The sequence below is a fragment of the Stegostoma tigrinum genome, chromosome 14, assembly GCF_030684315.1.
Source record: "Stegostoma tigrinum isolate sSteTig4 chromosome 14, sSteTig4.hap1, whole genome shotgun sequence".
In the NCBI taxonomy this organism is placed as follows: Eukaryota; Metazoa; Chordata; class Chondrichthyes; order Orectolobiformes; family Stegostomatidae; genus Stegostoma; species Stegostoma tigrinum.
The window spans coordinates 51,132,414-51,158,439 of NC_081367.1; the positions used below are offsets into that span (position 1 = coordinate 51,132,414).

Consider the following 26,026-nt stretch of genomic DNA (forward strand, 5'->3'; position numbering starts at 1 on the left):
CCAACTAACAGCATGAGAAGGCACTACATACATCACCATTGCCACCGGGGAAGCCTAGCACACCAGTGCAAAAAAAAAGCATAGTATTTGTATCCACCTTCAGACAAAAGAGTCGAGTTGACGATTTAACTTGACATCTCCAGTGCTACAAATGCCAATCATCAGCCAATTCAATTCACTCCACGTGATATCGAAAAACAGCTGAAGGTACTCAATATTGCAAAAGCTGTGGGCCCTGACAATAATATTGAAGATGGCTGTTTCAGAACTAGTTGTGCCTCTATCTAAGCTGTTCCAGTACAGGTACAAAACTGTAATCTATATGGAAACTTAAAAAACTGCCCAATTGTGATTATACTGTAGCTTTAAAAGGTGCATTTTGTCCTGTTTTTTTCAATGAAGAAAGGTTGAGGCAGAAGTGTTAAACAGTCTGCTCAAAGCCAATAAACAACTTGTGAAGCCTTGTGGTTTTGTTTTTAAGCTGGAATAATAGAAGCAGCCTGAATTAGTGGGGTCAAGCTCCCACAGAACCAGCATTTTTAGTTTCACCTATCAGCAGTTGCTAGGATTCGGAAGCTGAATGTGGAAGCTCTTAGTCCTCTCTCTATTGCAGCTAAAAGCTATGGTTCTGCTCCTGCTGCTACAACTGTTTTTGAGACAATCTGTTCTACTGAATTTGCCTTTGCTGAGGCTGTCTTTATGCAATGTTACTGTATTGGCGCAGTTAATTAGTAGTATTTCAATAGAGTTATAGTTGAGCCAATTATTTTACTTTTCTTTTGTCTGTATTTTAATTGTAGTGTAAAAACAAAGTGTTTTGCTTAAAATCAAGTAGTTTGACCAATCAATTGCATCCGGAGCATGACGCCTTACACTGCATTTAAAATAAGAAAAAGTTAGGGTCAAGGTTATGTTCTGAAAAAAATTTGATCTGGTCCGTAAAATATGTCTGGTCCACAGAAATCAGGATAAATCAAACATGGCCAACTATCACCCAAACAGTCTACTGTTGATTAACAAAGTGATTGAAAGGAATCATCAACAGTGCTATCAAGCGACCCTTGCTGCACGATAATCTGCTTGGTCATGCTCAATTTTGGTTCTACCAGGGCCACACTACTCCTGAGCTCATTTCAACCATGTTCAAAATATGGCAAAGCATCTGAACTTCAGAGATGAAATGAGAGACACCTCATTAAAAATCAAGACAGCATTTGACTGAGTGTGGTCTTAACAAACTCTGGCAAAACTGGAGTCAGTGGAAATCGAGAGACACTCTCAGTTAGTTGGAGTCGTATCTGCTGCAAAGGAGGATGGTTGTTGTTGTAGATCAATCATCTTAACCCTAGGATATCATGGCAGGAGTTTCTCAAGATAGCATCCTAGACCCAACCACTTTCATTTGTTACATCAAAGACCTTCCCTTTCTTATAAGGTCAGAAGCAGGGATGTTCATTGGTGATTGCGTAATGTTAGGCACCGTTCTTGACACCCCCAGATACTTAAGTATTGCATACCCACATGCAGCAAGATCTGAACAAAGTATAGGCTTGGGCTGACAAATAAAAAGTTACATTTGTTTCAAAGGCAAAGACCATCTCCACCAAGAGAGAATTTAACCATAGCTCAATGATATTCATTAATATTACCATGCCGAATCCACCACTGTCAATATATTGGGAGTTACCACTGATCCAGAAACAGAACTGGACCATTTAATATTGTGGCTACAACAGCAGGTCAGTTGCTAGGAACTCCATGACTAGTAATTCACTTCCTACTCTCTCATGTCATCTACAAGGTACAGGTCAGGACTGTAATGGAAAATATCCATTTGCTTGAATGGGTGCAGCTCCACTAACAATCAAGGAACTTGACAGCATCTAGAGCAAAGCATGTCACTTAATTTGCACCTTGAACATTTGTTCCCTGTATCACTAATGTGCAGTGGCAACAGTGTCTACTAATGTGTATTGCAACAACACACCAAGGCTGGTTAGGCAGATCCTTCTGAATCTGTGACTTTACTTCCTGAAAGTCCAAGGGCAGCAGATGCATGGGAAATGTCACCCACATGTTTCCCTTCAAATAATGCACCAACCTGACTTGGGACAATATCACCGTTCCTTTACTGTCAGTGAATCAGAATCCTGGCATTCCCTTCCAAACAACACTGTGGGTATCTAAGGTTTTGGAGTAGAATTGTAGCTTGGATTGTGGGTGTTGAGGTTGGTTGTTTCACTGAGCTGGTTTGTTGTTCCGCAGACGTTTCATTACCCTGCTGGGTAACATCATCAGTGAAGACTCCAATGAAGTGCCGTTGTGTTTTCCCACCTGGTATTTAAACTCGAGTCTGTTGAGCTGGATTGCCTCACTTCCGGTTTTCCTTCATAGTGGAGTCTATATGGGGTCGAGTTCAATGTGTTTATTGATGGCTTTCTTCACGGAGTACCAGACTTCTAGAAATTCCCATGCCTGTCTCTGCTTTGCTTGTCCCAGGATTTTGGTGTTGTCCCATTGGTACGTCTATTGATGTAAATAGGGCAATGACATCAAATGATATCAAGGTCTCCTCGTTGTCTATCCTTATGTTTTTGATGGAGTTGAGGAATTCCTGGGCTGAGTGGATTGAATGGGGTGACTTGAGTGGGAAAACACCAAAATCCTGGGACAATCAAAGCAGAGACAAGCACAGGAATTCCTAGAAGCCGGGTACTCCACGAAGAAAGCCATCAATAAACACATAGAACTTGACACCGTATACACTTCACTACGAAGGAAGACCGGAAGTGAGGCGTTCCAGCTCAACAGACTCCAGAGTTTAAAAACCAGGCAGGAAAACACTAGGAAGCTGCTCTGATGATGTTACCCGGCAGGGTAATGAAGCGTCTGCGGAACAACGAACCAGCGTGGCGAGCCAACCAACCTCAACACTGTGGGTGTCCCAACACCCCAAAGACTGTAGTGGTTCAAGAAGGTAGTTTGCCACCACTTCCTCCAATGTACTTATGTCTCACTTTTTGTCCATCCCTGAGAAGTTGTTGGTGGATAGGATCAGGGTAAACCCTAAGAACATAATGGGCTTCAGATCGGTGTGACAGGGCGGCACAACATCGAGGGCCAAAGGGCCTGTACTGTGCTGTAATGTTCTATGTTCTGTGTTCTATGTTCTATGCTGGCCTAGCTGGTGAAACCTACATTCCATAAACCAAAAGCAAAATAATCATGTGGATGGATGATGTGTAGATCATGGGACCCATTCAGCAGTGTGAGAAACAAGCAACGGGAGAATTAGAGATAATAGGAACTGCGGATGCTGAAGAATCTGAGATAACAAAGTGTGGAGCTGGATGAACACAGCAGGCCAAGCAGCATCTCAGGAGCACAAAAGCTGATGTTTTGGGCCTAGACCCTTCATCATAAAGAGGTTGTCTTAAGAGGAAAGGTTTTCAGGTTGGGCTTATATTCAATGGAGTTTGGAAGAGTGAGAAGTGATCATATGCAATATAAGATTCTGAAGAGAAGTGACGAATCATTTTTCCAAAATTTATTCTCTTTCACGAGGGAATCTAGAGCAAGGGGCCACGGATTAAAAATAAGGGGCTTCTTATTTAAGATGACATAAGGAGGAATTCCTTCTCTAGGAGTTGTCAGTCTTTGTGATTTTCTTCCACAGAAAGCAGTGAACACTGGGGCAGTGAATTTATTCAAGTTAAACAGGTTTCTAATTGACAAATTACTCAAAGGTGTTGGAGGCCAGTAGGAAAGTGGAGTTCGGCAATAATCAGATCAACCATGATCTTATTGAATGGTGGGGCAGATTTTGTTGGGCTAAATGGCGTACTTGTGCTTCTGTTTCTTATAAACCCATGTAAGTGAACCATGTCCAAGACTGGTGCTTCCATTTTCCATGCTTTACTATACCAGTTTAAGGTTCAGTTCAAAATTACTTGACTCCAATGACTGTGTTGGTTCAGTAGATTGCGCACATTTTCTTAAACACACAAGCACATAAAAAAATGGAATTCACTAAGAAGCTAACAAGTGTACACCAAATAAACTTATTACATTTTCAGCTTGTGCTTGCGTGCACTTATAAATTAAATGCTCATATTTGGTAATTAACCTATTTTCAGCTAAGTAATAACAGTAGTAAATAAAAACAAAATTACCACCTCTTGAATATGTGAAACAGCAGTGTTTAATTAAAAGAAACTACACAATTATCTTCTTTCATGATCGTGCTAGCTCTAAGACGGTTTTATTTTTTGTGATGCCCAAATACTTCCTTCTTTGTCACAATTTAGCTGTTTCATCAAAAGTGGAAGCTCTACTCCAGATGTAACTCGGGCAGCCACATCAATCTGAGATACGACATAAGCCGCATTCACAGGCCTCACACAATGATGTCTTATGGGGTTTAGTCTTGCGATATTGTAAATTCCTTTCAGTCAGATCTACCGCTTCCATGTAGCAGTTTTTACGGATTTTTAAAATAAGTCGATCAAATACTTTATGCATTTGCTTTTGGTTGATACTTGGTTTAAGCGGATAAGTGTTGCCGCAGTCTCCGCACTGCTGTCGAAATAGACGCAGCCGCACTAATCCTCGCCTGTTTCTTAGTCGGTAATGAAACAAAATAACGATGTGCGCTGAGGTCCATGAGTGTGAACAAAAACAATCAAACCTATCGAAAACGAGAAGCTGGTTAATGCTATGGAAGGTTAAAGTTCTATACATTGAATTGACATTGTTTGAGTGTATTTAGGTAGTTTTTGTGATGTAAATTCTTAACCATTGGGGTGTAAATTTATGTCAGTTATGTTGTGATTTTGTTACTATGCAGAACTGCCACCATATCTTATACTGTAGACTGCTCATATAAACAAATTAATATTTAGACGTATATCCTGGATGATGAAGTTCGTCACAGTAAACGGTGCCAGTTAAATGTCAAGTCAATGAAGAAACTGCAAGAGAATGTGTGCCAGCTCTTTTCAAATTACACCAATGTAGCATAATCACTAAAAGAATAATTTTGAGCAATATCTCAGAAGTTAGTATTCTGTTATGATGATGACTTGATAGTGAGGGATATTTTTGTGTACACTTGAATCAACAATATTTTAACTTTATACATGCCTTGGCTAGAATTTAACATGATGCAATAGGGTCATGGAGGTACAAGCAAAAGGCAAAAAATTTCCCATTCTGACCCCCATTCCAGTGCAATCATGTGCAAGCTGGTTAATGAGCAGATGGGAAGCCAAGTTGCCAATGATTTATCAATGGCATGGGTAGGCACTGAGAAGTCATGCACCAGGCATGGCATTCAGTGTCCCAGTAGAAAATGCTACAGTATGCCTGAAAGGTTGCTTTGAAATTGTCAGCGGGAGAAATCTGTCTTCAACTGAAATAATTCATCTGAATTGTTTTTGATTATTTGTTGAAAGACATCCTTTGTCTTCCTGTGAGTGCCACTTCAGCAGCTTTTGACTGCCAGTGAGCCATTCAGGAGTATTTTAAGACCTTTAGAATTTACCTAGGGGCTTGGTTGAAGTGATAATAGGGTTCAGCAATAATTTCCTGCATGTCCTTTACCTACTTTAGTAAGGTCAGTAGCCCTGTTCCTTAGGGGGAGGCAGGGGGATGGTAATCAGAGCAGAAGGTTGCCTTCAAGTCAAGTAAATCTAATAGGAACACGAGGCAGAAATGTTAATGAACATGGTAGGATTGGCTAAAGTGTATTTACTTAATGCAAGGAGTATAACAGGTAAGGCATCCCAACTTAGAACCTGAATTAATACATAGAACTATGATGTTATAGCCATGTAACTTAGTTAAGAGAAGGGCAGGACTGGCAGCTCAATGTTCCAGGGTTTAGATGTTTCAGGAACTATAGAGGGAGATGTTAAAGGTGTGAGGGAGTTGCATTATTGATGAAGGAAAAGGACACAGCTGCACAGGGGTGGGGGAGTGGGGAAAGAGTATATGATAGGCGGAGATAGAGCCCAAGGAAAGAGAAGAAGAGTTGAACAGATAAAGGGTGGCTAATGATCAGCCTGGGAGAATGAGTAGCTACTGATGGGGACAATTAGTAGCCAACAATGGGCTGTGTGTAATTGCATGTGACAACAAGGCCTCGGGTGTGGGAGTTGGTTTAAGGACATGGGAAAAGGTGCCTTGAGCCCTAAAATTGTTGAACTCTATATTGAGTCCGGAAAGCTGTGAAATTCATGAGTGGAAAATGAGGTGCTATTCTTCCAGTTTATGCTGAGCTGCACTGGAACATTGCAGCGTGCCTGAGACAGAGATGGTGGCCAGACATTTTACTCCTTATCCCCTCCCCTATTGTCTGTATAAAAACCAAATTTTTCCTGGTGACTATCAGTTCTGAGAAAGTGTCACTGAACCCGAAATGTTAACTCTGATTTCTCTCCACAGATCTGATGAGCTTTTCCAGCAATTTCTGCTTTTGTTTCTGATTTCCAGCATCCATAGCTCTTTCAGTTTTCAGTTTCCACACAATTGCTATGAATATAGAGATCCAATGTAAAATGCTATCATAGATCCCAGTCACAATCAGTGTGACTGGGAAAGAGAACTCACTAGATGAATCTCAAACTAAACACAAGAATATGTAATTTAAGATGCAGCAAAAATACTTTACCCAGATATTGACAAGTTGAGAACTGTAGCAGAAATGCTGTGACCAACAGATGTGAAAGCAATGCAACAATTTGTTGAAATCATTAACTAGTTAAAGTTTGTGCCTAATTTACCACCAGAGTGTGAATCTCCATGCAATCTCACTGCTAAAGATGAGTAGTGTTAATGGGGCACTAAACAAGAAGCCCCTTTCGTTAGAATCAAAGAATGAGTGACAACTATGTCACTGCTGAGTGTTTAAATCCCAATCTGTTATGATACTGGGTGAGATTACCAAATTATGTTGCAATCTGGCTAGGGATCAGTAAACCTTTATACTTTAAAGTAGATGAAGGTGAGATCCAGAGGACTTACTAAAAAAAAGCCACAAAATTTCACAGTATTTAACAGCTACCAATCCTTTATGATATACATTGAAACACTAATGCAATCCACAATGTATCTACGACTTATTTCTGACACCCAAAATTAACATGTGGGAAATATGAACAAAATATTGTAATTGAACAGTTAATATTAAAAAGCAAATGTGATCAAGATACATACCATAAATTTCTCAGCAATTTTCCCCAGATGTTAATGATTCAATGGATCATCAGATCTCATTAAACTTCACAAGGAATTAAAATTCTTCACTTTTGGTAATACGACCTTGAATCTCCGTCTTAATAGCTACTCTGCCATGAACTGCCACACCAACTGCTCTTGTTCTGGTTGATCATCCTCCTTTCAAGAGTTCATGTACCCTTGGATTCCAAAACTGTACTCCAGTATTCTTTCGCAGACATAACTCCAGGCTTTCACTGATAGCTAGCTTCGCCAAGCTAGAACTTTCTTTTATATTTCTCTGAGCCCTAAATTTGTTCAGTTGTCTGAAGTGAATATGGCTTGTGAGTCTTTCAACACCCACTTTCTCAGTTGTACTGAAGTATTAATCCATGCAGGCTCCTTCTAAGCATCTCACACCTTTCCCTAAGATAAAGCCAGTGACCTTCCCATTTTCTCAGCTTCCTAGGGATTCTTCTGAGCCCAGATTCTGATTCTGAGCTGCCTTCTAATTCTATAAGTTAGTCCTGAATTTGTTCTGTCAACTTAGAGCCATCCAACTGCTCTTGCCTCCCTACTCCTCACTAAGGAACCTGAGACAGAATCTGTAGTTCAGCTGCCTTCCCAGCTAAGTGCCACACTCTTAAAATGGACTGTATTTGTCAGCTATTCATTGCTTCTAGGTCTTCTGAGCATGTAGTGCACAGTGTTATTCAACTACTTTAGGACTTTCTTGAACACACCAATTACATAAAACCTGAAGAGTTCAACAGTACAGGTAGCAACTATACTCTGTAACATTGAGTCTGTATCTCCTTCATACTGACTTTTAGTCCCTCCAAGTAATCTTTCAACTTCTGTCCAGTGACCCCTGATCTATCTTGAGAGATCTGTTGAAAACCTTGCTATAAGATCCTGCCCTATTCCTGGGTAAAATTGAATGTTACCACCTCGCAACACATTTAGAACTGTGTGTGCTCGACATGTTACGTTTCACATAGAACACTGCTTGTGTAATAACCACTTTTAATTTTTGGAGGAGAATATAAAAATTGGAAAAGATGCAGCTTGAAACCAAGACACTATGAAGAAGCTGTAACAGTGTTTTTGTTTTAAATATTAGGAGTTACTAGATTCATTGCATGTTCTAAAGTTGACCTTCTTCCTGGAGTTGACCTGGAGGAGGCCAGACACCTCAGCTCCATGGGTAAGTATTCAAGGCAATTTTGCCCAGAGACGGAGTTTTCGTCCAGGGCCAGTTGTATATGTATTCAGCATAGTAACAACTTCTTGATTGGCTCCTGGGTCAGTGGCAACAGTTTGTTAACAAAGTGTGAAGCTGGATGAACACAGCAGGCCAAACAGTATCTCAGGAGCACAAAAGCTGACATTTCAGGCCTAGACCCTTCATGACAGAGGGGGATGGGGAGAGGGTTCTGGAATAAATAGGGAGAGAGGGGGAGGCGGAACGAAGGTGGAGAGAAAAGAAGATAGGTGGAGAGGACAGTATAGGTGGGGAGGTAGGGAGGGGATAGGTCAGTCCAGGGAAGACTGACAGGTCAAGGAGGCGGGATCAGGTTAGTAGGTAGGAAATGGAGGTGCGGCTTGAGGTGGGAGGAAGGGATATGTGAGAGGAAGAACAGGTTAGGGAAGCAGAGACAGGCTGGGCTGGTTTTGGGATGCAGTGGGGGGAGGGGACGAGCTGGGCTGATTTTGGGATGCAGTGGGGGAAGGGGAGATTTTGAAGCTTATGAAGTGCACATTAATACCATTGGGCTGCAGGGTGCACAAGCGGAATATGAGTTGCAGTTCCTACAACCTTCAAGTGGCATCATTGTGGCACTGCAGGAGGCCCATGATGAACATGTCGTCTGAGGAATGGGAGGGGGAGTTAAAATGGTTCGCGACTGGGAGGTGCAGTTGTGTATTGCGAACCGAGTGGATGTGTTCTGCGAAGCGGTCCCCAAGCCTCCGCTTGGTTTCCCCAATGTAGAGCAAGCCACACGGGGTACAGTGGATACAGTATACCACATTGGCAGATGTGCAGGTGAACATCTGCTTAATATGGAAGGTCATCTTGGGGCCTGGGATGGGGGTGAGGGAGGAGGTGTGGGGGCAAGTGTAGCACTTCCTGCGGTTGCAGGGGAAGGTGCCGTGTGTGGTGGGGTTGGAGGGGAGTGTGGAGCGGGCTTTGTTTTTGGCCAATAAACCAGAAAAATCCAACCTGTGAAGAAGAAAATGTCTCTGTCTCTCTCCCATCCTTTCTCTACATGTAGAAGTAAATGAACACTTGAAACAGCTACTCACTCTGCAAAATTCCTTCTTGAAATGAAAAAGGGGATAAACACTTTCAAATGTACTGAAGAGGGTAAATCCTTGACCAGTGAATGAAAAGTTGAGCAGTAGCATGGTCACAACCTTGTGTCCTCCTCAATGGGTTCCAAAGAACTAGAAGAGAACTGACCGAAATATCTTATAAACACCTGTAATCTGGACCGGTACCAGAATTGTGCTTCACTAATCTTTTGTGTTTTTTCCTTCCCCAGCCATAGTATTTACAGAAATCAGAACAGTTCAGCACAGGAATAGGCCCTCTGGCCCACCATGTCTGTACCAACATGGTGCCATTCTAAACTAATCACATCTACCTGCATGTGGTCTGTATCCTATATTCCCTGTCTGTTCATGTATCTAGTCTAAGTGCCTGTTAGATATTGCTATTTTATTCGCTTCTACCACCTCCCCGGCAACATGTTCCAGTCACCCACCAGCCTCTGTGTTTAAAAAAATTATTTCCTCGCAAATCTCCTTTAAATGTTCCCCCTCTCACCTTAGACCTATGCCTCCTAGTAAGTGACATTTCCACTCTGAGAAAAGGACTCTGATTATCCAACTGATCCGTGCCTCTCATAATTTTATACACTTCCATCAGGTCGCCTCTCAGCATCCAACGCTGTAGCAAAAACAATAGTAGTTTGTCTAACCTCTCCTTGTAGCTAATATTGTACAACCTAGGTAATATTATTCTGATGAACCTGTTTTGCACCTCTCCAAAGCCTCCCTATCCTTCCTATGTTGTGGTCATAGTCATAGAGTCAGAGAGTCAATCAGCAAGGAAACAGACCCTTTGGTCCAACTAGTCTATGCCCATAGGAACATGCCATGTTCCCAATCTAAACTAATCCTGTTTGCCTGTGTTTGGCCTGTATTCCTTGGACCCCTTCCTATTCATGCACTTATTCATATGTCTTTTAAATGTCATAACTGTACCTGCATCCACCAATCCCTCTGGCAGTTTACTCCACACACAAACCAATCCAAATGTAAAAAAGGTGTCTGGTCATGTCCTTTTTAAGCTTTCTCCTCTCACCTTAAAAATATGCCCCTTAGTTTTGAACTACCCCACTACAAGGAAAAGACCTTTAATCCTTATTCCGCTTGGGAACCCTGCAGCCCAATGGTATCAATGTGGACTTCACCAGCTTCAAAATCTCCCCTTCCCCCACTGCATCCAAAAACCAGCCCAGTTCGTCCCCTCCCCCCACTGCACCACACAACCAGCCCAGCACTTACCCTCCACCCACTGCATCCCAAAACCAGTCCAGCCTGTCTCTGCCTCCCTAACCTGTTCTTCCTCTCACCCATCCCTTCCTCCCACCCCAAGCCGCACCTCCACCTCCTACCTACTAACCTCGTCCCACCTCCTTGACCTGTCCGTCTTCCCTGGACTGACCTATCCCCCCACTACCTCCCCACCTATACTCTCCTCTCCACCTATCTTCTTTTCTCTCCATCTTCGGTCCGCCTCCCCCTCTCTCCCTATTTATTCCAGAACCCTCACCCCATCCCCCTCTCTGATGAAGGGTCTAGGCCCGAAACATCAGCTTTTGTGCTCCTGAGATGCTGCTTGGCCTGCTGTGTTCATCCAGCCTCACATTTTATTATCTTGGATTCTCCAGCATCTGCAGTTCCCATTATCACAAGGAAAAGACCGTTGCTTTTCACCGTACCTATGCTCTCATGATTTTGTGAAGCTCTACAAGGTCAACTTCTTTCACTTCTGTGAAAAATACATCCCAACCTATCCCATCTATAAGGTTTTGGAGTAGATTTGTAGCTTGGGTTGTGGGTGTTCAGGTTGGTTGGCTCACTGAGCTGGTTTGTTGTTCTGCAGACGTTTCGTTACTGTGCTTGGTAACATCCTCAGTGCAGCCTCTGATGTGTTTTCCCCCCTGGTTTTTAAACTCTGGGGTCCGTTGCGACTCATGCCTCACTTCTGGGTTTCCTCCTTCGTGGAATGTATATGGAGTCGAGTTCAATGTGTTTATTAATAGCATGCTTCGTGGAGTGCTTTGCCTCCAGGAATTCTCGTGCTTGTCTCTACCTAGTCTGTCCCAGGATCTTGTCCCGGTCGAAGTCGTGATTCTCCTTGTCCATGTTTATTGAGATGAGTGAGTATTGGTCGTGTCTTTTTGTAGCCAGTTGGTGTTCATCTCACCTCAATCCACATGGACAAGGAGAACCATGACTTCGACTGGGACAACACCAGCTCGGCTAGCCAACCAACCTCAACTATCCAGTCTGTTCTTATGACACAAAGCCTTAATTCTGGCAACATCCTGGTAAATCTTCTCTGAATCTTCAGCTTAATAATATCGCTCCTATAGCAGGATGACAAGAGCTGCACACAGTACTCAGGAAGAGGTGTCACCAGCGTCCTGTATAACCCCAACATTGCGATGCCAAAAGGTCTGAGCAACAAAGGCAAGCTAAATACTAAACATCTTATTAACCATCCTGTCTACCTGTGACACAAATTTCAAAGAATTATGCACCAGAACTCCGAGGTCTTCCTGTTCCGACAACACTACCCAGGGTCCTACCATTAATTGTATGTGTCTTGCCCTTGTTTGTTTTACCAAAATGCAATACCTTGCATTTATCCAAATTAAACACCATCTACCTCTGAATCAGCGCAGGCGTGGAGGGCTGAAGGGCCTTTTCCTGTGCTGTAATTTTCTTTGTTCTACCACTTGTCAGCCCATTGACCTATTTGATCAAGATCTCCTCGTAATCTTCTTCATTGGCCACTATACCACCAATTTTGGTATCATCTACAAACTTAGTAACCATGCTCCCTATATTCTCATCCAAATTGTTTATATAAACAACAGTGGACCATGTGCCGATCCCTGTAAAAGATTGCAGTCCAAAAAAACAGCCCTCCACTAACTATACAAAATGTCTCATTTTGCCTCTTTATGTTTTAGCTTGAATGAGTATGGATTTTTAAAAAGAGTGATAGAATTTAGGTTATAGAGATTTATAATTTAGTAATTATGTATTTGTTTTCAACCAATGTTTGAAAACGGTCTGTTGGAAATAAATAGCTCTCTCTTATGAAGTTCAGAACCTGTTGAGTTTCACCTTAATGTTGGGTTTGTCATTCAATTAAGCTGGGAACTTTGGTCAGTTTAATTAAATCTTTTTATTTTTCATAACTCCAGAAATATTGGGCTTGATTTCCTGTGCACTACACCAGTGAATCGTGACACTCAGCTCAAAAAAAATCTGTATAAGGCAGTACTGAAGGATTTCACCACAAAGTACTACACTGTCAATGATGAAATCACTTCGCAAAATGATGCCAAAAAGACAAGCCTTGGAACAATCTTTATCAGCAAGAAAACCAGTTATATTTGCATCCAATTCATTAAATTTGACTGAGTGAAGGTAAACTCAGATGTAGAAAGAGTGCTTGCTTATGGCATTTGCTTGTAACCTATCTTGTTTTCTTTCCATCTTCGGTCGACCTCCCCCCTCCCTAAATATTCCAGTTCCCTCTCTGATGAAGGGTCTAGGCCCGAAACATCAGCTTTTGTGCTCCTGAGATGCTGCTTGGCCTGCGGTGTTCATCCAGCTCCACACTTTTGTTATCTTAATCAACGTCTGTTTGGGCATGACAAACTGATGGTGGAATCGGGTCACACTCAAAGCATCTTCTGCAATTGATTCTATCTTCACCAAAAAGTGTGTGCAAAGAATATCATTTCTTTTGCAGAGATGTTACCTTGATATGACAAACAAGCCAAAGTAAACTTAGGCACATTGCCAACTTACTGCAAAAAGCAGCACTCCCCATGAAGAAGTTTGAGGACGCAAAAACAGAAATTTTCTAGATTTAAGAAGAAGAAACGGCTTGATGTCCATTGGAAGTCATTAACCCAGAAGAAACATTAAATCTGAAAGACAAGCATCTTGCTCAAATCAAACAACTGAAATGACAAACTGCAACTCTCTAAGTAGTTCAGGAAGTAGTGATGAAAGGATGATGTGAAAGAATCAAGAATACACGTGTTGCTGTTCAAAAAAAAAGTATTGAGCATATAGCGCTGATGAGATGGTCCAAGATGGTATCTTGTACAAAGGAAATTGAGTCATCATCCTTAAGATAATTTGAAAAGCAATACTTAAACCCATCCAAGAAAATCATGAAGGAATTGAATATAGCCTGATGAAGGCAGAATAAATTGTCTACTGGCCAAACATGAGCAGTGAAATTAAGGACCAAGTCAGCCAATGAATGCAGTGCTTGTGATGAATAACGAGCAACCACAAATGGGGGCAGAAATTGTTTCAGAGATAGTAGGAACTGCAGATGCTGGAGAATCTGAGTTAACAAGGTGTAGAGCTGGATGAACACAGCAGACCAAGCAGCATCAGAGGTGCAAGTGCCCCTCTGATGCTGCTCGGCCTGCTGTGTTCATCCAGCTCTTCACCTTGTTATCACAAATGGGCAAATGGGGCTAGTTGGCTGAATGGTTGATTTGTAATACAGTGTGACACCAATAGTGCGGGTTCAAATCCCACATCAGCTGAAGTTACTAGGAGGGTCCCTCCTTCTCAACCCCTCCCCTTGTCTGAGGCAAAGTGATCCTTAGTTCATCAGTTGTCTTCTCTAATGACTGAGCAGCCATATGGTCCTGTGGGATTATGGTGACTTTACTTGTGACAAATGCAAGCTAAAGAGCCACTTCTGACACATGATATTCCAGTCAGAACATGGATGAAGCTTGGACTCACCCACCTAACTCCCACAGTATCTGATAATCTTGCTAATTACTATATTGACTACAAAGAGTTAAACCAACTGACTGTAATAATTACCAGTGAGATTGTAGAATGCCTGAAAGCAGAATTCAGTCATACAGCATTCCAGACATTGAGATTTGTGACAAAGGCCCTCCAATCATGAGTGAAGAATTCAGTAATTCTTAAAAAATTAGGAAATTAGACACAATAGGGCACGCTACACTAATACCAGTTGAACTGAACATCCGAAGCAGCAGTGAAAATTGCCAAAGTGATCAAAAGGAATTAAACAACTCTGCAGCTCTAAGTGGAGAGACGCACCCATTGAAGGCAGAGGAATTATTTCAGTCTAAAGATCAATGACGTGTTATACCCAAATTGCTCTTCCAGTAGTGAAAAACTACTGAAGACAAAAACAGTAAGAGGCATGAGTGACAAATTCAAGAGTAAAGTGACAGTAAAGCAACTTTCATCTTGATAAAACTGATATGTCATTACCAGAGTCATACACTGGAGGTCCAGTTAGAGCACAAGCATTCAGACCACTCAAAAGAAATCAGCCTGTGTGGCAACTTGCGATCTGTGATGAGGTATGTCATTTTGGTTGTATGCAGCAAACATGAATGACCAGGTATATTGTTACAACTGCAGACATCTGTGTACAGCTAGAGATGCTGGCCCTTCACTGCCAGCAGCTGATCAGAAAGCTGTGAACTCGCCACTAGTGCAATGTACAGAATGACTATCAGTCCCCAACGTCCACTGTTCTCCAAAAATGGAAATGAATCAGCAGCAAGAGTTTCCACAACAACGACACTTACTTCAGGATGACATTCCCCAAAGAAAGAATGTTGTATGACAAATGAGCAAATACCAAAGTAGCAACCATCAATAATGCACAAGTATACCTTGGGAGACCTGAAACATTTTAAGATTATGTGTGCAATGCATGTGCAGAGACGAATAAAAGTATAACTGAATGTTTTCATGACTGATGATTTTTGTTGCGACTATGTGCATTGGGTAAATTGTGTAACTGGTAACTGGAAATCGTTATGCATGCACGCTTTTTTTTCTATGAAAAGAGGATGTTTGGAGAAAAGCAATTATGTTTTGTGCATTGGCTGTCTTGTGACCACAGCCTTTGTCTGTGAGGGCCACTAAATATAAATCACTTACAATTCACAAAGTCAGAAAAGCTGCCTCATCAAGGGGGCCTCAAGCCACCACAAATGTTTGCCCTTTTGCTTGTTACTCATAAAAGAAAATGTCTCATTGATCATCAGCCAAGGTCAGAAGGACCTTACAATTGCTTCTCTGTTACCACCCTTTAAAACATGCTAAGGCACCAACCCTCTGTGTGCCATGTTCATGTCTGTAATGTTCTGATGGGCACATAAAATCCTTGGTAATTTTGTTCTCAAGTCAACTGAAATTGCAGTGAATCAAGACTGAAAAATGCGAAACTCTGATTATCTTGAAGTTGTCACCCATTCTCACTGGCAGAATAGGAAATCCAGGTAAAAAGTGCCCGTGATGAAGTGAAATTCCGACTGGTAACTCTGGGTTAGCCAATCTTACTCCAGCTTGTCATCTGACCACGCCAATCATGCCGCAGCACAGAATCATGGCAAACCATCATTTGATATCATCATAGATATCTCAATGCAAAATCCTGCAAGTAGGGCTGAAAAATCTGATGAATGCCTGGCTGCTTACCCACCTGTTTCCGTAGCTGAAATTGCAAAGATTTTCCAGGATTTGCACTGCTGCATAGAAGTACAGAAAGCATGTTTGACTGCATTGATGACATGGCAGTCTGTATCACACTCATCCAAAGACAGATGCCAGGTGGAAAGGATTAGTGTGTTTTCCTTCAGTCATCTCCCAACATTTTTCAGTTCCTTTTACTTTGCAAGATCCAGCGATCATAAATAGTAAGCGGATTGAAAAAATAAGTAAATTTTTCACATTTTTAATGTCACTTTTTTGACATAAAATGTGTTTGCAGGCAAAACTGTGTTGGATAGGGGCCTTCTTGATGATTTCGAGGCTCTAATAAGCACAGGTTTGTGAGTGAATGCTCTGTAATTCAATTTATTGTAATTTTATTGTACCTTAATTGACTTTTAATTGCTCATTTTCAGATAGTAACTGGGGGAAATACCTATTTTACAGAGACAGAGAAATTTCTTCAAAAAATAATTCCTTACCTGCCAAATGATGATGTTATATATATTTTCCAACCTTCTTTTCTCTGCAATTCATTTAAATCATTTTTAAGGTGATAATTGAAGTTTAATGTCCACCTGTCTTCATATCCCAGTTCTTCGCCCATACGTCTAGAGAATGAGTCAATCCATGGGTTCATTCCATGTCTTTGTGCCATTTTTCTAATGTTATACATAAAAGAAGCGTGACCACAAGTGCTTAAGCAAAATGCTGTGCTGAAATTAACCCTGCACTCTCAATAGAGAGCTGAAGCCAAAAGGGGAAGTTGTGTCTTCTGTCATTTAATTGAAACATGCACACTTCAAGTGCAGCTCCCTGTCTGAGGCATAGGACAAATTGAAATACATATATTTAGATAATAGAGGACGAATGCATGAGTAAGGGAATAAAGGAGAGGAGAATTGAAAATCTTTGGCAGTGCCCTTTCAATGGCAACTTACCAAGGCTGACAAACTCTACCAATAGATGAGTTAGACTATGCAGCATCAATGGGAGATCATCTCATTTGCTGGGGGCTGGAACATTCCTCACCACCAAGAACAAGCATAGAACATAGAACAGTACAACACAGTACAGACCCTTCAGGTCCACGATATTGTGCCGACCTATTATCCTACAAAGATCAATCTACCCTGCATACCCTATATTTTAATATCATCCATGTGCCTATCCTGCATCCCAAAACCAGCCCAGCTCGTCCCCGCCTCCCTAACCTGTTCTTTCTCTCACCTGTCCCCTCCTCCCACCTCAAGCGGCACCTCCATTTCCTACCTACTAACCTCATCCTGCCCCCTTGACCTGTACGTCCACCCCGAACTGACATATCCCCTCCCTACCTCCCCACCTATACTCTCCTCGCCACCTATCTTCTCCTCCATCCATCTTTGCTCCGCCTCCCCCCTCTCCCTATTAATTTCAGAATCCTGTCCCCGTCCCCCTTTTCTGATGAAGGGTCTAGGCCCGAAATGTCAGCTTTTGTGCTCCTCAGATGCTGCTTGGCCTGCTGTGTTCATCCAGCTCCACACTTTGTTATCTCAGATTCTCCAGCATCTGCAGTTCCCATTATCTTTACCTTCATGGATATGTTTTGTCACATCCTCAAAGAATTCGAAGAGACATGTGAGGCATGATCTGCCCCTCACAAAGCTATGCTGACTATTTCAAATCAAACTGTGCTTTTCCAAATAATTATAAATACTATCTCTCAGAATGCTCTGCAATAATTTGTCCTCCACAGAAGTAAGACTGACTGGTTTATAATTTCCAGGATTATGTTTATTCCCTTTCTTGAACAAGGGAATGACATTTGCCATCTTCCAATCTTCTAGGACCACACCAGTGGACTGTGAGGATGCAAAGATCATTGCCAAAGGGGCAGCGACCTTGCGTATATCCTGTCTGGCCCAGAAGACTTATCAATCCTCATATTTTTCAAGATTTCTAGCACATTCTCCTTCCTAACAACAACCTGTTTGAGCATATTTATCTATTTCATGCTGTCCTCACAAACTTTCACTGGTGAATACTGAAGCAAAGTGTTTATTAAGGACCTCCCCTACCTCCTCTGACTCCGCACACAACTGATTGGCCCTACCCTCACTCTGGCCACCCCCTTGTTCCTCATGTAAATATAGAAAGCCTTGGAGTTTTCCTTGATCCTGTCTGCCAAGGTTTTCTCATACCCCCTTCTAGCCTTCCACATTCCATTCTTCAGTTCCTTCCTGGCTACCTTGTCGACCTCTAGAGTCCTGTCCGATCCTTGCTTCCTCAACCTTAAGTAAGCTTCCTTCTTCCTCTTGACTAGATGGTCCACATGTCTTGTCTTCCAAGGTTCATTCACCTTACCATCCTTTCCTTGCCTCAGTGGGACAAACCTATCCAGTACCTGTGGCAATTGCTCCCTAAACAACCTCCACATTTCTGTCGTGCATTTCCCTGAGAACTTCTGATCCCAATTGGTGCTCTGTAGTTCTTGCCTAATAGCATTGTAATTCTCCCTCTCCCAATTAAATACTTTCTCAAACCATCTGCTCCTATCCCTCTCCATGATTATAGTTAAAGCCAGGGAGTTGTGATCATTATCACCAAAATCCTCTCCCACCAAGAGATCTGACACCTGGCCTGGTTCATTGCCAAGCAGCAAATCCAATATGGCCTTCCCTCTGGTTGGCCTATCTACATATCAGAAATCCTTCCTGGACACCCCTGACAAAAGCTGCTCCATTCAAACTATTTGCACTTAGGAAGTTCCAGTCTATGTTAGGGAAGTTGAAGTCACCCATGACAACAAACCTATTACTTCTGCACCTTTCCAAAATCTGTCTCCCAATCTGTTGCTCAGTGTCTCTGTTGCTATTGGGAGGTAACAAGAAAACTCGCAATAAAGTGACTGCTCCTCTCCTGTTTCTGACTTCCACCCATACTGATTCAGTGGACAAGCCCTCCTCCATGCCCTCCCTTTCGGTTGCCTCCTTATGTAGTTGGTTGAGAAATCTGGTGTAAAGCTGAAACAAAAACAGAAATTGCTGGAAAAACTCAGCAGATCTGGCAGTATCTGTGAAGAAAAGGCGGTGCCAATGTTTCAGGTCCAGTGACTTCAGAACAGATTGTAGCTAGGAAACCGAATAAATGATAAGTGGTTGATAGAGCCCAGAGGGAGAGAAGAGCAATTGGGTAGACAAAATGGATAGATAATGTGAGCTGGGGGGAAGAAGTGCTGATAATAGTGAATGAAAATGGGTTGGCTGTGATGAAAGCAGCTCATGTCATGGTAGGGCTTGACGTGTGGAGGTGGGTAAAGGACATGGAAAGCGGTATTCAGGCTGTAAAATTATTGAACTCTACATTGAGCCTTGAAGGCTGCACAGTCTCTAAGTGGAAAATGACATGCTGTTCTTCCAGATTGTGCAGAGTAGGCTTGAAACAGAAATAAACACCGAAAGAACTACGGAATCTGTAAATCTGAAACAAAAACAGAAATTGCTGGAATGGCTCAGCAGGCCTGGCAGCATCTGTGGGGAGAAATCACTGTTAACTTTTGTCGTTGAGTAACTCTTCCTCAGAATTGTTCCAGCAATTTCTGCTTTTGATCCTGATCTCGAAATATTGGCCAGATGACACGGTGGTGTGTTAAAGTAGCAAGCAACCGGAAGAATGTAGGTATTCTGCAAAGCGGTTGCTGAGTCTACATTTCATCTCTCCAGTGTAAAGGAGACCACATTGTGAGCAGTGAATACAGCAGATTGAGTGTAGTACAGGTACAGTGCTTCTTCATGTGGAAGGTGTGTCTGTGGCTGTGGATAGTGAGGAGGAATGAAGTAAACAGGTGGGTGTTACACCTTCTGCGATTGCATGGGAAGGTGCCATGATGTGGGGGGAGGTCTTCGGAGTGGTGAAGGAGTGGACAGGGTGTCCCAGAGGAAATGATCCCAGTGGAAGGTTGACATGGGAGTGGACGGGAATATGTGTCCGATGGTGGCATCCTGCTAGAGGTGGCAGAAATGTTTGCTTATGATCCTTTGGATGTAGATGCTGCTGGGGTGGAAGGTAAGGACTGGGGTACCCTATCGGTGGTGTGAGAGGGTGAGCGCCAAAGTGCGGGAATGGTTCAGACATGGCCCAAGGCCCTCACAACCACAGTGGTAAGGAATCCTTGGCTGAGGAAAATGTTGGATATTTCTGATGTCCCACTGTGGAAGGTGGCATTGTCGGAACAGATGCTATGGCGACAAAGAAACTAGCAGAATGGAATGGAGTCTTCACAGGGAGCTGGGTGTGAGGATGAATAGTCTAGGTAACTGGGGAGTTGGTAGGTTTGTCGTGGATATTGATGGCCAGCCTATTGCCAGAAATGGAACCAGAGATTTTAAGAAAGAGAATGGAGGAGTCAGAAATGTACAAGGTGAAGGTTAGAGCTGAGTGAAAACTGGAAGTGAAATTGACAAATTTTCCCAATTCCAAACAAGAGGGCGAAGCAACATCAGTGATGTCACTGCATCAGGGGGAGGCAATGGCCTAGTGGTATTATCACTGGACTGTTAACCCAGGGACCCAGATAACATTGGGAGGACCTGGGCTTGAATCTTGCCATGGCAGACAGTAGAATTTGAATTCAATAAAATATCTGGAATTAAGAATCTAATGATGACTGTGAATCCATTGTTGATTGTTGGGGAAAAACCCACCTGGTTCACTAATATCCTTTAGGGGAGGAAACTGTCAACATTATCTGGTCTGGCCTACACGTGACTCCAGACCCTCAGCAATGTATTTGATGCTGAACTACCCTCTGGGCAATTAGGGTGGGCCATAAATGCTGCCTAGCCAGCGATGTCCTCATCCCGTTAATGAATAAAGGATGTTCCATGTACCTCACAAAGGGAATGGCATAGCTGGGACCCATGCATGTACTCAAAGCCACAACTTTGATCTGAAGAAAACGAGGGGTGTTAAAGGGATTGTTCAAAGTGAGCACGAGCTTGGTCAGGCGGAGGAGGGTGGTGGTGGATGGGGACGGTTTGGGCCTTTTTTCTAGGAAGAAGCAGAGCTAATACCATCCTGATGGGGAATGGATGTGTCAAGGAATTGCATGCCGATGTGATGTGAAGGGGGCTGGAGCCCACAAATTGGAAATTCTGAAACTGACGTAAAGCATCAGAAGAATCGTGGATGTAAGTGGAAAGGGACTGACAATGATCAGGAAAATATTGAGTCGAGGTAAGAAGAGATGAGATATATCTGGTAGGAATGGGCAGACACAATAGTCTGCCTGAGCAGTTTTGTTTGTGGATTTTGGGAAGAAGACAGAAGTGGGCTTTATAGGATTGGGGGACTTTGAGCTTGGAGGCTGTGTGGAGAGATCACTCAATAAAATGGGATTAATGAATGTTATGCACACAATCGGTGTTTGATAGTAACAACATGGTACCAGGGGAGTCGGGAGGACTTGTCTGAGAGCTGACTCTCAGCCTCTGCAATGTAGAGGTCAGAATGCCAAACAGCAACAGCACCACTCTTGTCAGTAGGCTTGATTATAAAGTCAAGGTGGATCAGTATGATCAGTTCAGAGGGAGATAGGTTGGAATGGGTAAGGGTGGGAGAGAGAAATCAAGGCGATAATTTCATGTCAACAGTTCTCAATGAACAGGTCAAGTGCAGGTAAAAGTCCAGAGGGAGGGGTCCAGTTGGACGGAGAATGTTGGAGGCAGGTGAAGGGGTCTGTTGGGAGGGGGATGGAATCTTGTTTAAAGAAATGGGCCAAGAGGCAAAGGGTGGAAGAAGAGTTGTTGTACCATGCCTGAAATTTATGAGGTGGGATGCAGACGAATATAACTAAGACTTTGCCGAGTACAGAATACTGAACATCAGAGGCGATAGTTAATACCCGACATGAGACGGGGTTGTGACAATGGATACCCTCCAGGACACCCTGATCTGCTCCTCTTCCACCCCCATCACGTTCCCACACCACCTCCCCATGTAATTGCAGAAGGAGTAGCATCTGCCAGTTTACTTCCTCCCTCATCACTATCCAAGGGCCTTGGACATAACTTCCAGGTGAGGCAGCAATTTACTTGCACTTTACTCAATCTAGTCTACTGTATTCACTTCTCACAATATAGTTCTCCTTTACAAGGGGGAAATGACACAGCGTGACTGCTGTGCAGAATGCCTTTGTTCCATTCACACAGATGACTCTGAGCTTCTGGTTGCCTGCCACTTCAACTTACCACTAAATTCCCTGGCCAACATCTCTCTCTCAGGCCCGCTGCAGTGTTCCAGCAAAATTCAGTGCAATCAGAAAGAACAGCATCTCATTTTCTGCTTGGAGACCATGCAGCTTTAAGGCCTAAACACTTCCTTGTCTTTTACCTACCCCCACACCCCTGTCATCACATGGGCTGCTTTCATAGAATCCCTACTTCACAGAGAGAGGCAATTTGGCTCATTTAGTTTGCACTGACCCTAGCCTGTCCACTATGTGGCAATTTAGCATGACCAATTCACTTAACCTGCGTATCTTTGGACTGTGGGAGAAAACTGGAGCAACCGAAGGAAACCCACAGACACAGGGAGGGAAAACAAGTAAACTCTACACGGACGGTTACCCAAGGCTGGAATCAAACTCAAGTCCCTCGTGCTGTGAGGCAGCAGTGCTAACCACTGTACCACCGATGACTTCCACCCCATTTTCACCCATTAACGGTCCCTGCTATCAACTTTTCTTCCTCCCCAGCTCACCATTATCCGTCCCTTTATCTGCCCAACCACTGGCCTGTCTCTCTGAGCTCCATCTGTACCTATTGTTTACAATTTACCTTTCCATTGCTGCAATCAATTCTGAAGAAGGGTCACTGGACCTGAAACTTTGACTCTGCTATCTCTCCACAGATGCTGCCAGGCCTGCTGAGTTTCTTCAGCAATTTCTGTTTTCATTTTGGATTTCCAGCATCTGCAGTTCTTTATCTTTTATAATAGTGAGGAAATTTTGCTTCAGTTATATATGGAATGGTGCAACCATATCTCAAATGTCGCATGCAGTTTTGGTGACATTCTGAAGGAAGGCTGTAAGAGGAATAGTGCAGAGGAGGTTTACTAGATTGATGAGAGAATTGAGCAACTGACTGATGAAAAAAGATTGGACAGGCTGGGCTTATTTTCATTCGAATTTAGGAGAGTGGAAGGAGATTTGATTGAAGTTTTATTGTTCCTGAAAGGTCTTGACAATGTGGACATAGAAAGGAGATTTCCTTTTGTGGTGTGTCCAGAACTAGGTGATACCTTTAAATTTTGAGTCATCCTTTCAGCACAGAAATTAGGAGTTTCTTTGTGCAATTTTGGAACTTTCTGAGTCAGAAGGCAGTGGAGTAGGATCACTGAATATGTTTAAGATAGAGGTAAATAGATTCCTGGCACCCCAGGACACTTTTCAACCAAGGAAATTATTACTGTTGTAATGTGGGAAATGAGGCAGCAAATATACAGCATGAAAGGAAGTGATAGTGACCAGATCATGTGTTTCAGTAATGGATAAATGAAGACAGGGCCTTGGTGTATTGTTTTATCCATGTCAGAGAATTCAGTGCTCTGTACTGCATTGGAGTATCAGCGGCAGTTTTTGCTTAAGATTCTCAAATCCACAACTTTCCATCTGAGGTAAAATTTCTACCAACTGAGTTCTGGACTGACACCAAAGGGCTTATTTCGATTAGGTCTCAAACTGATTAACTACACTATTAGAGTGTCCAACCATTAACTGTTAAACTGGTGAAATTAAATGAACGTGGTTATGTCCCTTTGATCAAGTGGATCAAAAGCTTCAAATGCATATTTCATCCTTTATCTGCTCTCATCTGTGAATTATTCACCGTTACTTTCCAGTGGGTGAAATTTTTTTAAGGGTACCTAGAACAGAATCTTTACAATATGGAATCAGGCTGTTTGGCCAGTTGAGTCCAGACCAACCCTCTGAAGAGCACCCACCCCATCCCTGTAACTCTACATTTCCCATGACTAATTCATCTAGCCTGCACATCCTGGGACACTGTGAAGCAATTTAATATGGCCAATCCACCTAATCTGCACATCTTTGGACTGCGGGAGGAAACTGGACCACCCAGAGGAAACCTGTGCAGAGACGGGAGAATCTGCAGACCCCACATAGTCACCTGAGGGTGGAATCAAACCCAGGCCCCTGTGAGGCAGCAATGTCAACCGCTGAGCCATCATGCCACCAACGTAAGTTGGCAGAAAGAAAGTGAGCTGCAAGTAACACATTTGTGAGGGATTGCTGGGGAGGATGTGGGTTTACACAGAGATATTGGCTGAAATTAGAGAAAATGTATTGTAATTCCCAACCTCCTTTTTGTTGTTGGTGTCATCATAAATAATGAAGGAGAAATGCGTGCCAATTACCTCTGTTGCCTTCTCCTCAACAAGGTGGATATAGCCACTCAAATGGTCTGCCTTTGTTGGCATTATTTATCAATTTCCTTGTGTAAACATAATGGAAATGTGGGACAGGCTAGTAGTCGATGTGTTTGGAAGAGTTGAAATAAGAGATTACTGTGACATAACATTGTTAAAGTGAAGGACGGAACTTTTCGCGTTGGCCGTATGTGTTTATCGTGCTAACCTTATTTCTGGCGATTGAAGTACAGTCACCTTTAACAAAAGTGCAAAGTGCAGATTCAGTTGTAAACATTGATCCGTGGGAGCTCTGTAAATGGGGGAAGCATAGGAGAGCTCTGGAGAAGTTGATTAACAAATTCTAGGGCAGGGAACAGCAACTATGTTTAACTGAAGAGTCTTTTTATTAAAAAAAAACTATTAGGATCCAGAAGTAGAAATTCTAACATTTCCAAATTTAATGCACAGCAAATTTGTGGTGTTTAGGTCTAATGCATAATTTGTACACACAGTAAATAAAATGCTGAATTGCATTTATGCATCAATTGAAAGAGCTGAAAAATTTAACTAAAATTGAAATCACTGTCTGAGTTTTTACTTTTATTTACATCTTTGCATTTTTTGTTTTCTTCGAATTTGTAAAATATTCATTATTCAAGTTTTGTGTCAAGTTGCCTGAATTATGTATAAGCATGTACATGTAACCATATTAATTTAATGGAAAACAACACATTTACATTTTGAATAAATACATACACATATATAACTGAAATAATTAATTCTGTCTTTGTGTTTTTGTAATATATTTTGTAATATGTGGGATTTTATTTTGATAATTTTTGTGCAGTCATCTTTAAAATAAATTAACTTAAATTGCATAGAATTAAAGAATTTTCACTTTAGTAATAAAAGGCTTCACTAGCACATTCAGAATAATTAATTTATCTTGGATTTATTACAAATCATAATTGTCATGACTTTAAACCCTGTTCCTCAAACCAAAGACATTATCTATACTATAGCATTACCATGCCATTCAAATAGGTTTATTTACAGCATAATCATGTTTTTCACTTAAATAATTATTTGAAACCGTAAAGTGCAGCAGAATGATTGGCCTTTTGTCAACAGTAAAAGCAGGGTTCTTATTAGGCTTGATTTAATTTTTTTAGGCTTCTCATAATAATGCAATCTAACTGAAAAAGGTTGAGAACTGCAAATCGAGATGATAGGATCTGCATGCACGTCTGAGCAATACATTCCAGACCTGGGCTCTGCTAGTTAGGGTTCTTGCAGGTCTGCTGGCATGCACACCCAGGATCTGTAGACTTTCTATGCAATCAAACCGCATCTCTAAACAGACCACAGTAAGCCTTTCTGTTTAGACTCAAAGACAGAGGAATTGAAGTAAGAATCACACGTAAGTCAAAAAAATACAAATACATTGAATAAAAGAAATCTTTACCTTTTTGACAATATGTTTCTCCCCTACAATAAAACAACTTGATCAGAAAGCAGATTCTTTTCACTATAGAACACAGTTAAGTATTTTATTTTGGCAGACTTGTCCACTTTTACG

The 26,026-nt window shown here is 42.2% G+C and overlaps 1 protein-coding gene across 1 annotated transcript; it reads right to left on the reverse strand.

Annotated features, from left to right (window-relative positions):
• Window positions 1-4,244: 4,244 nt before the first annotated feature.
• Window positions 4,245-26,026, reverse strand: LOC125457912 (receptor-transporting protein 2-like). Its single transcript, XM_048542697.2, has 3 exons — window positions 25,913-26,026; window positions 16,521-16,700; window positions 4,245-4,687 (listed from the first exon to the last, which is right to left on the reverse strand). The coding sequence occupies exons 2-3, from the start codon at window positions 16,694-16,696 to the stop codon at window positions 4,360-4,362; spliced, it is 504 nt and encodes a 167-aa protein (XP_048398654.1). The 5' UTR covers window positions 16,697-16,700; window positions 25,913-26,026; the 3' UTR covers window positions 4,245-4,359.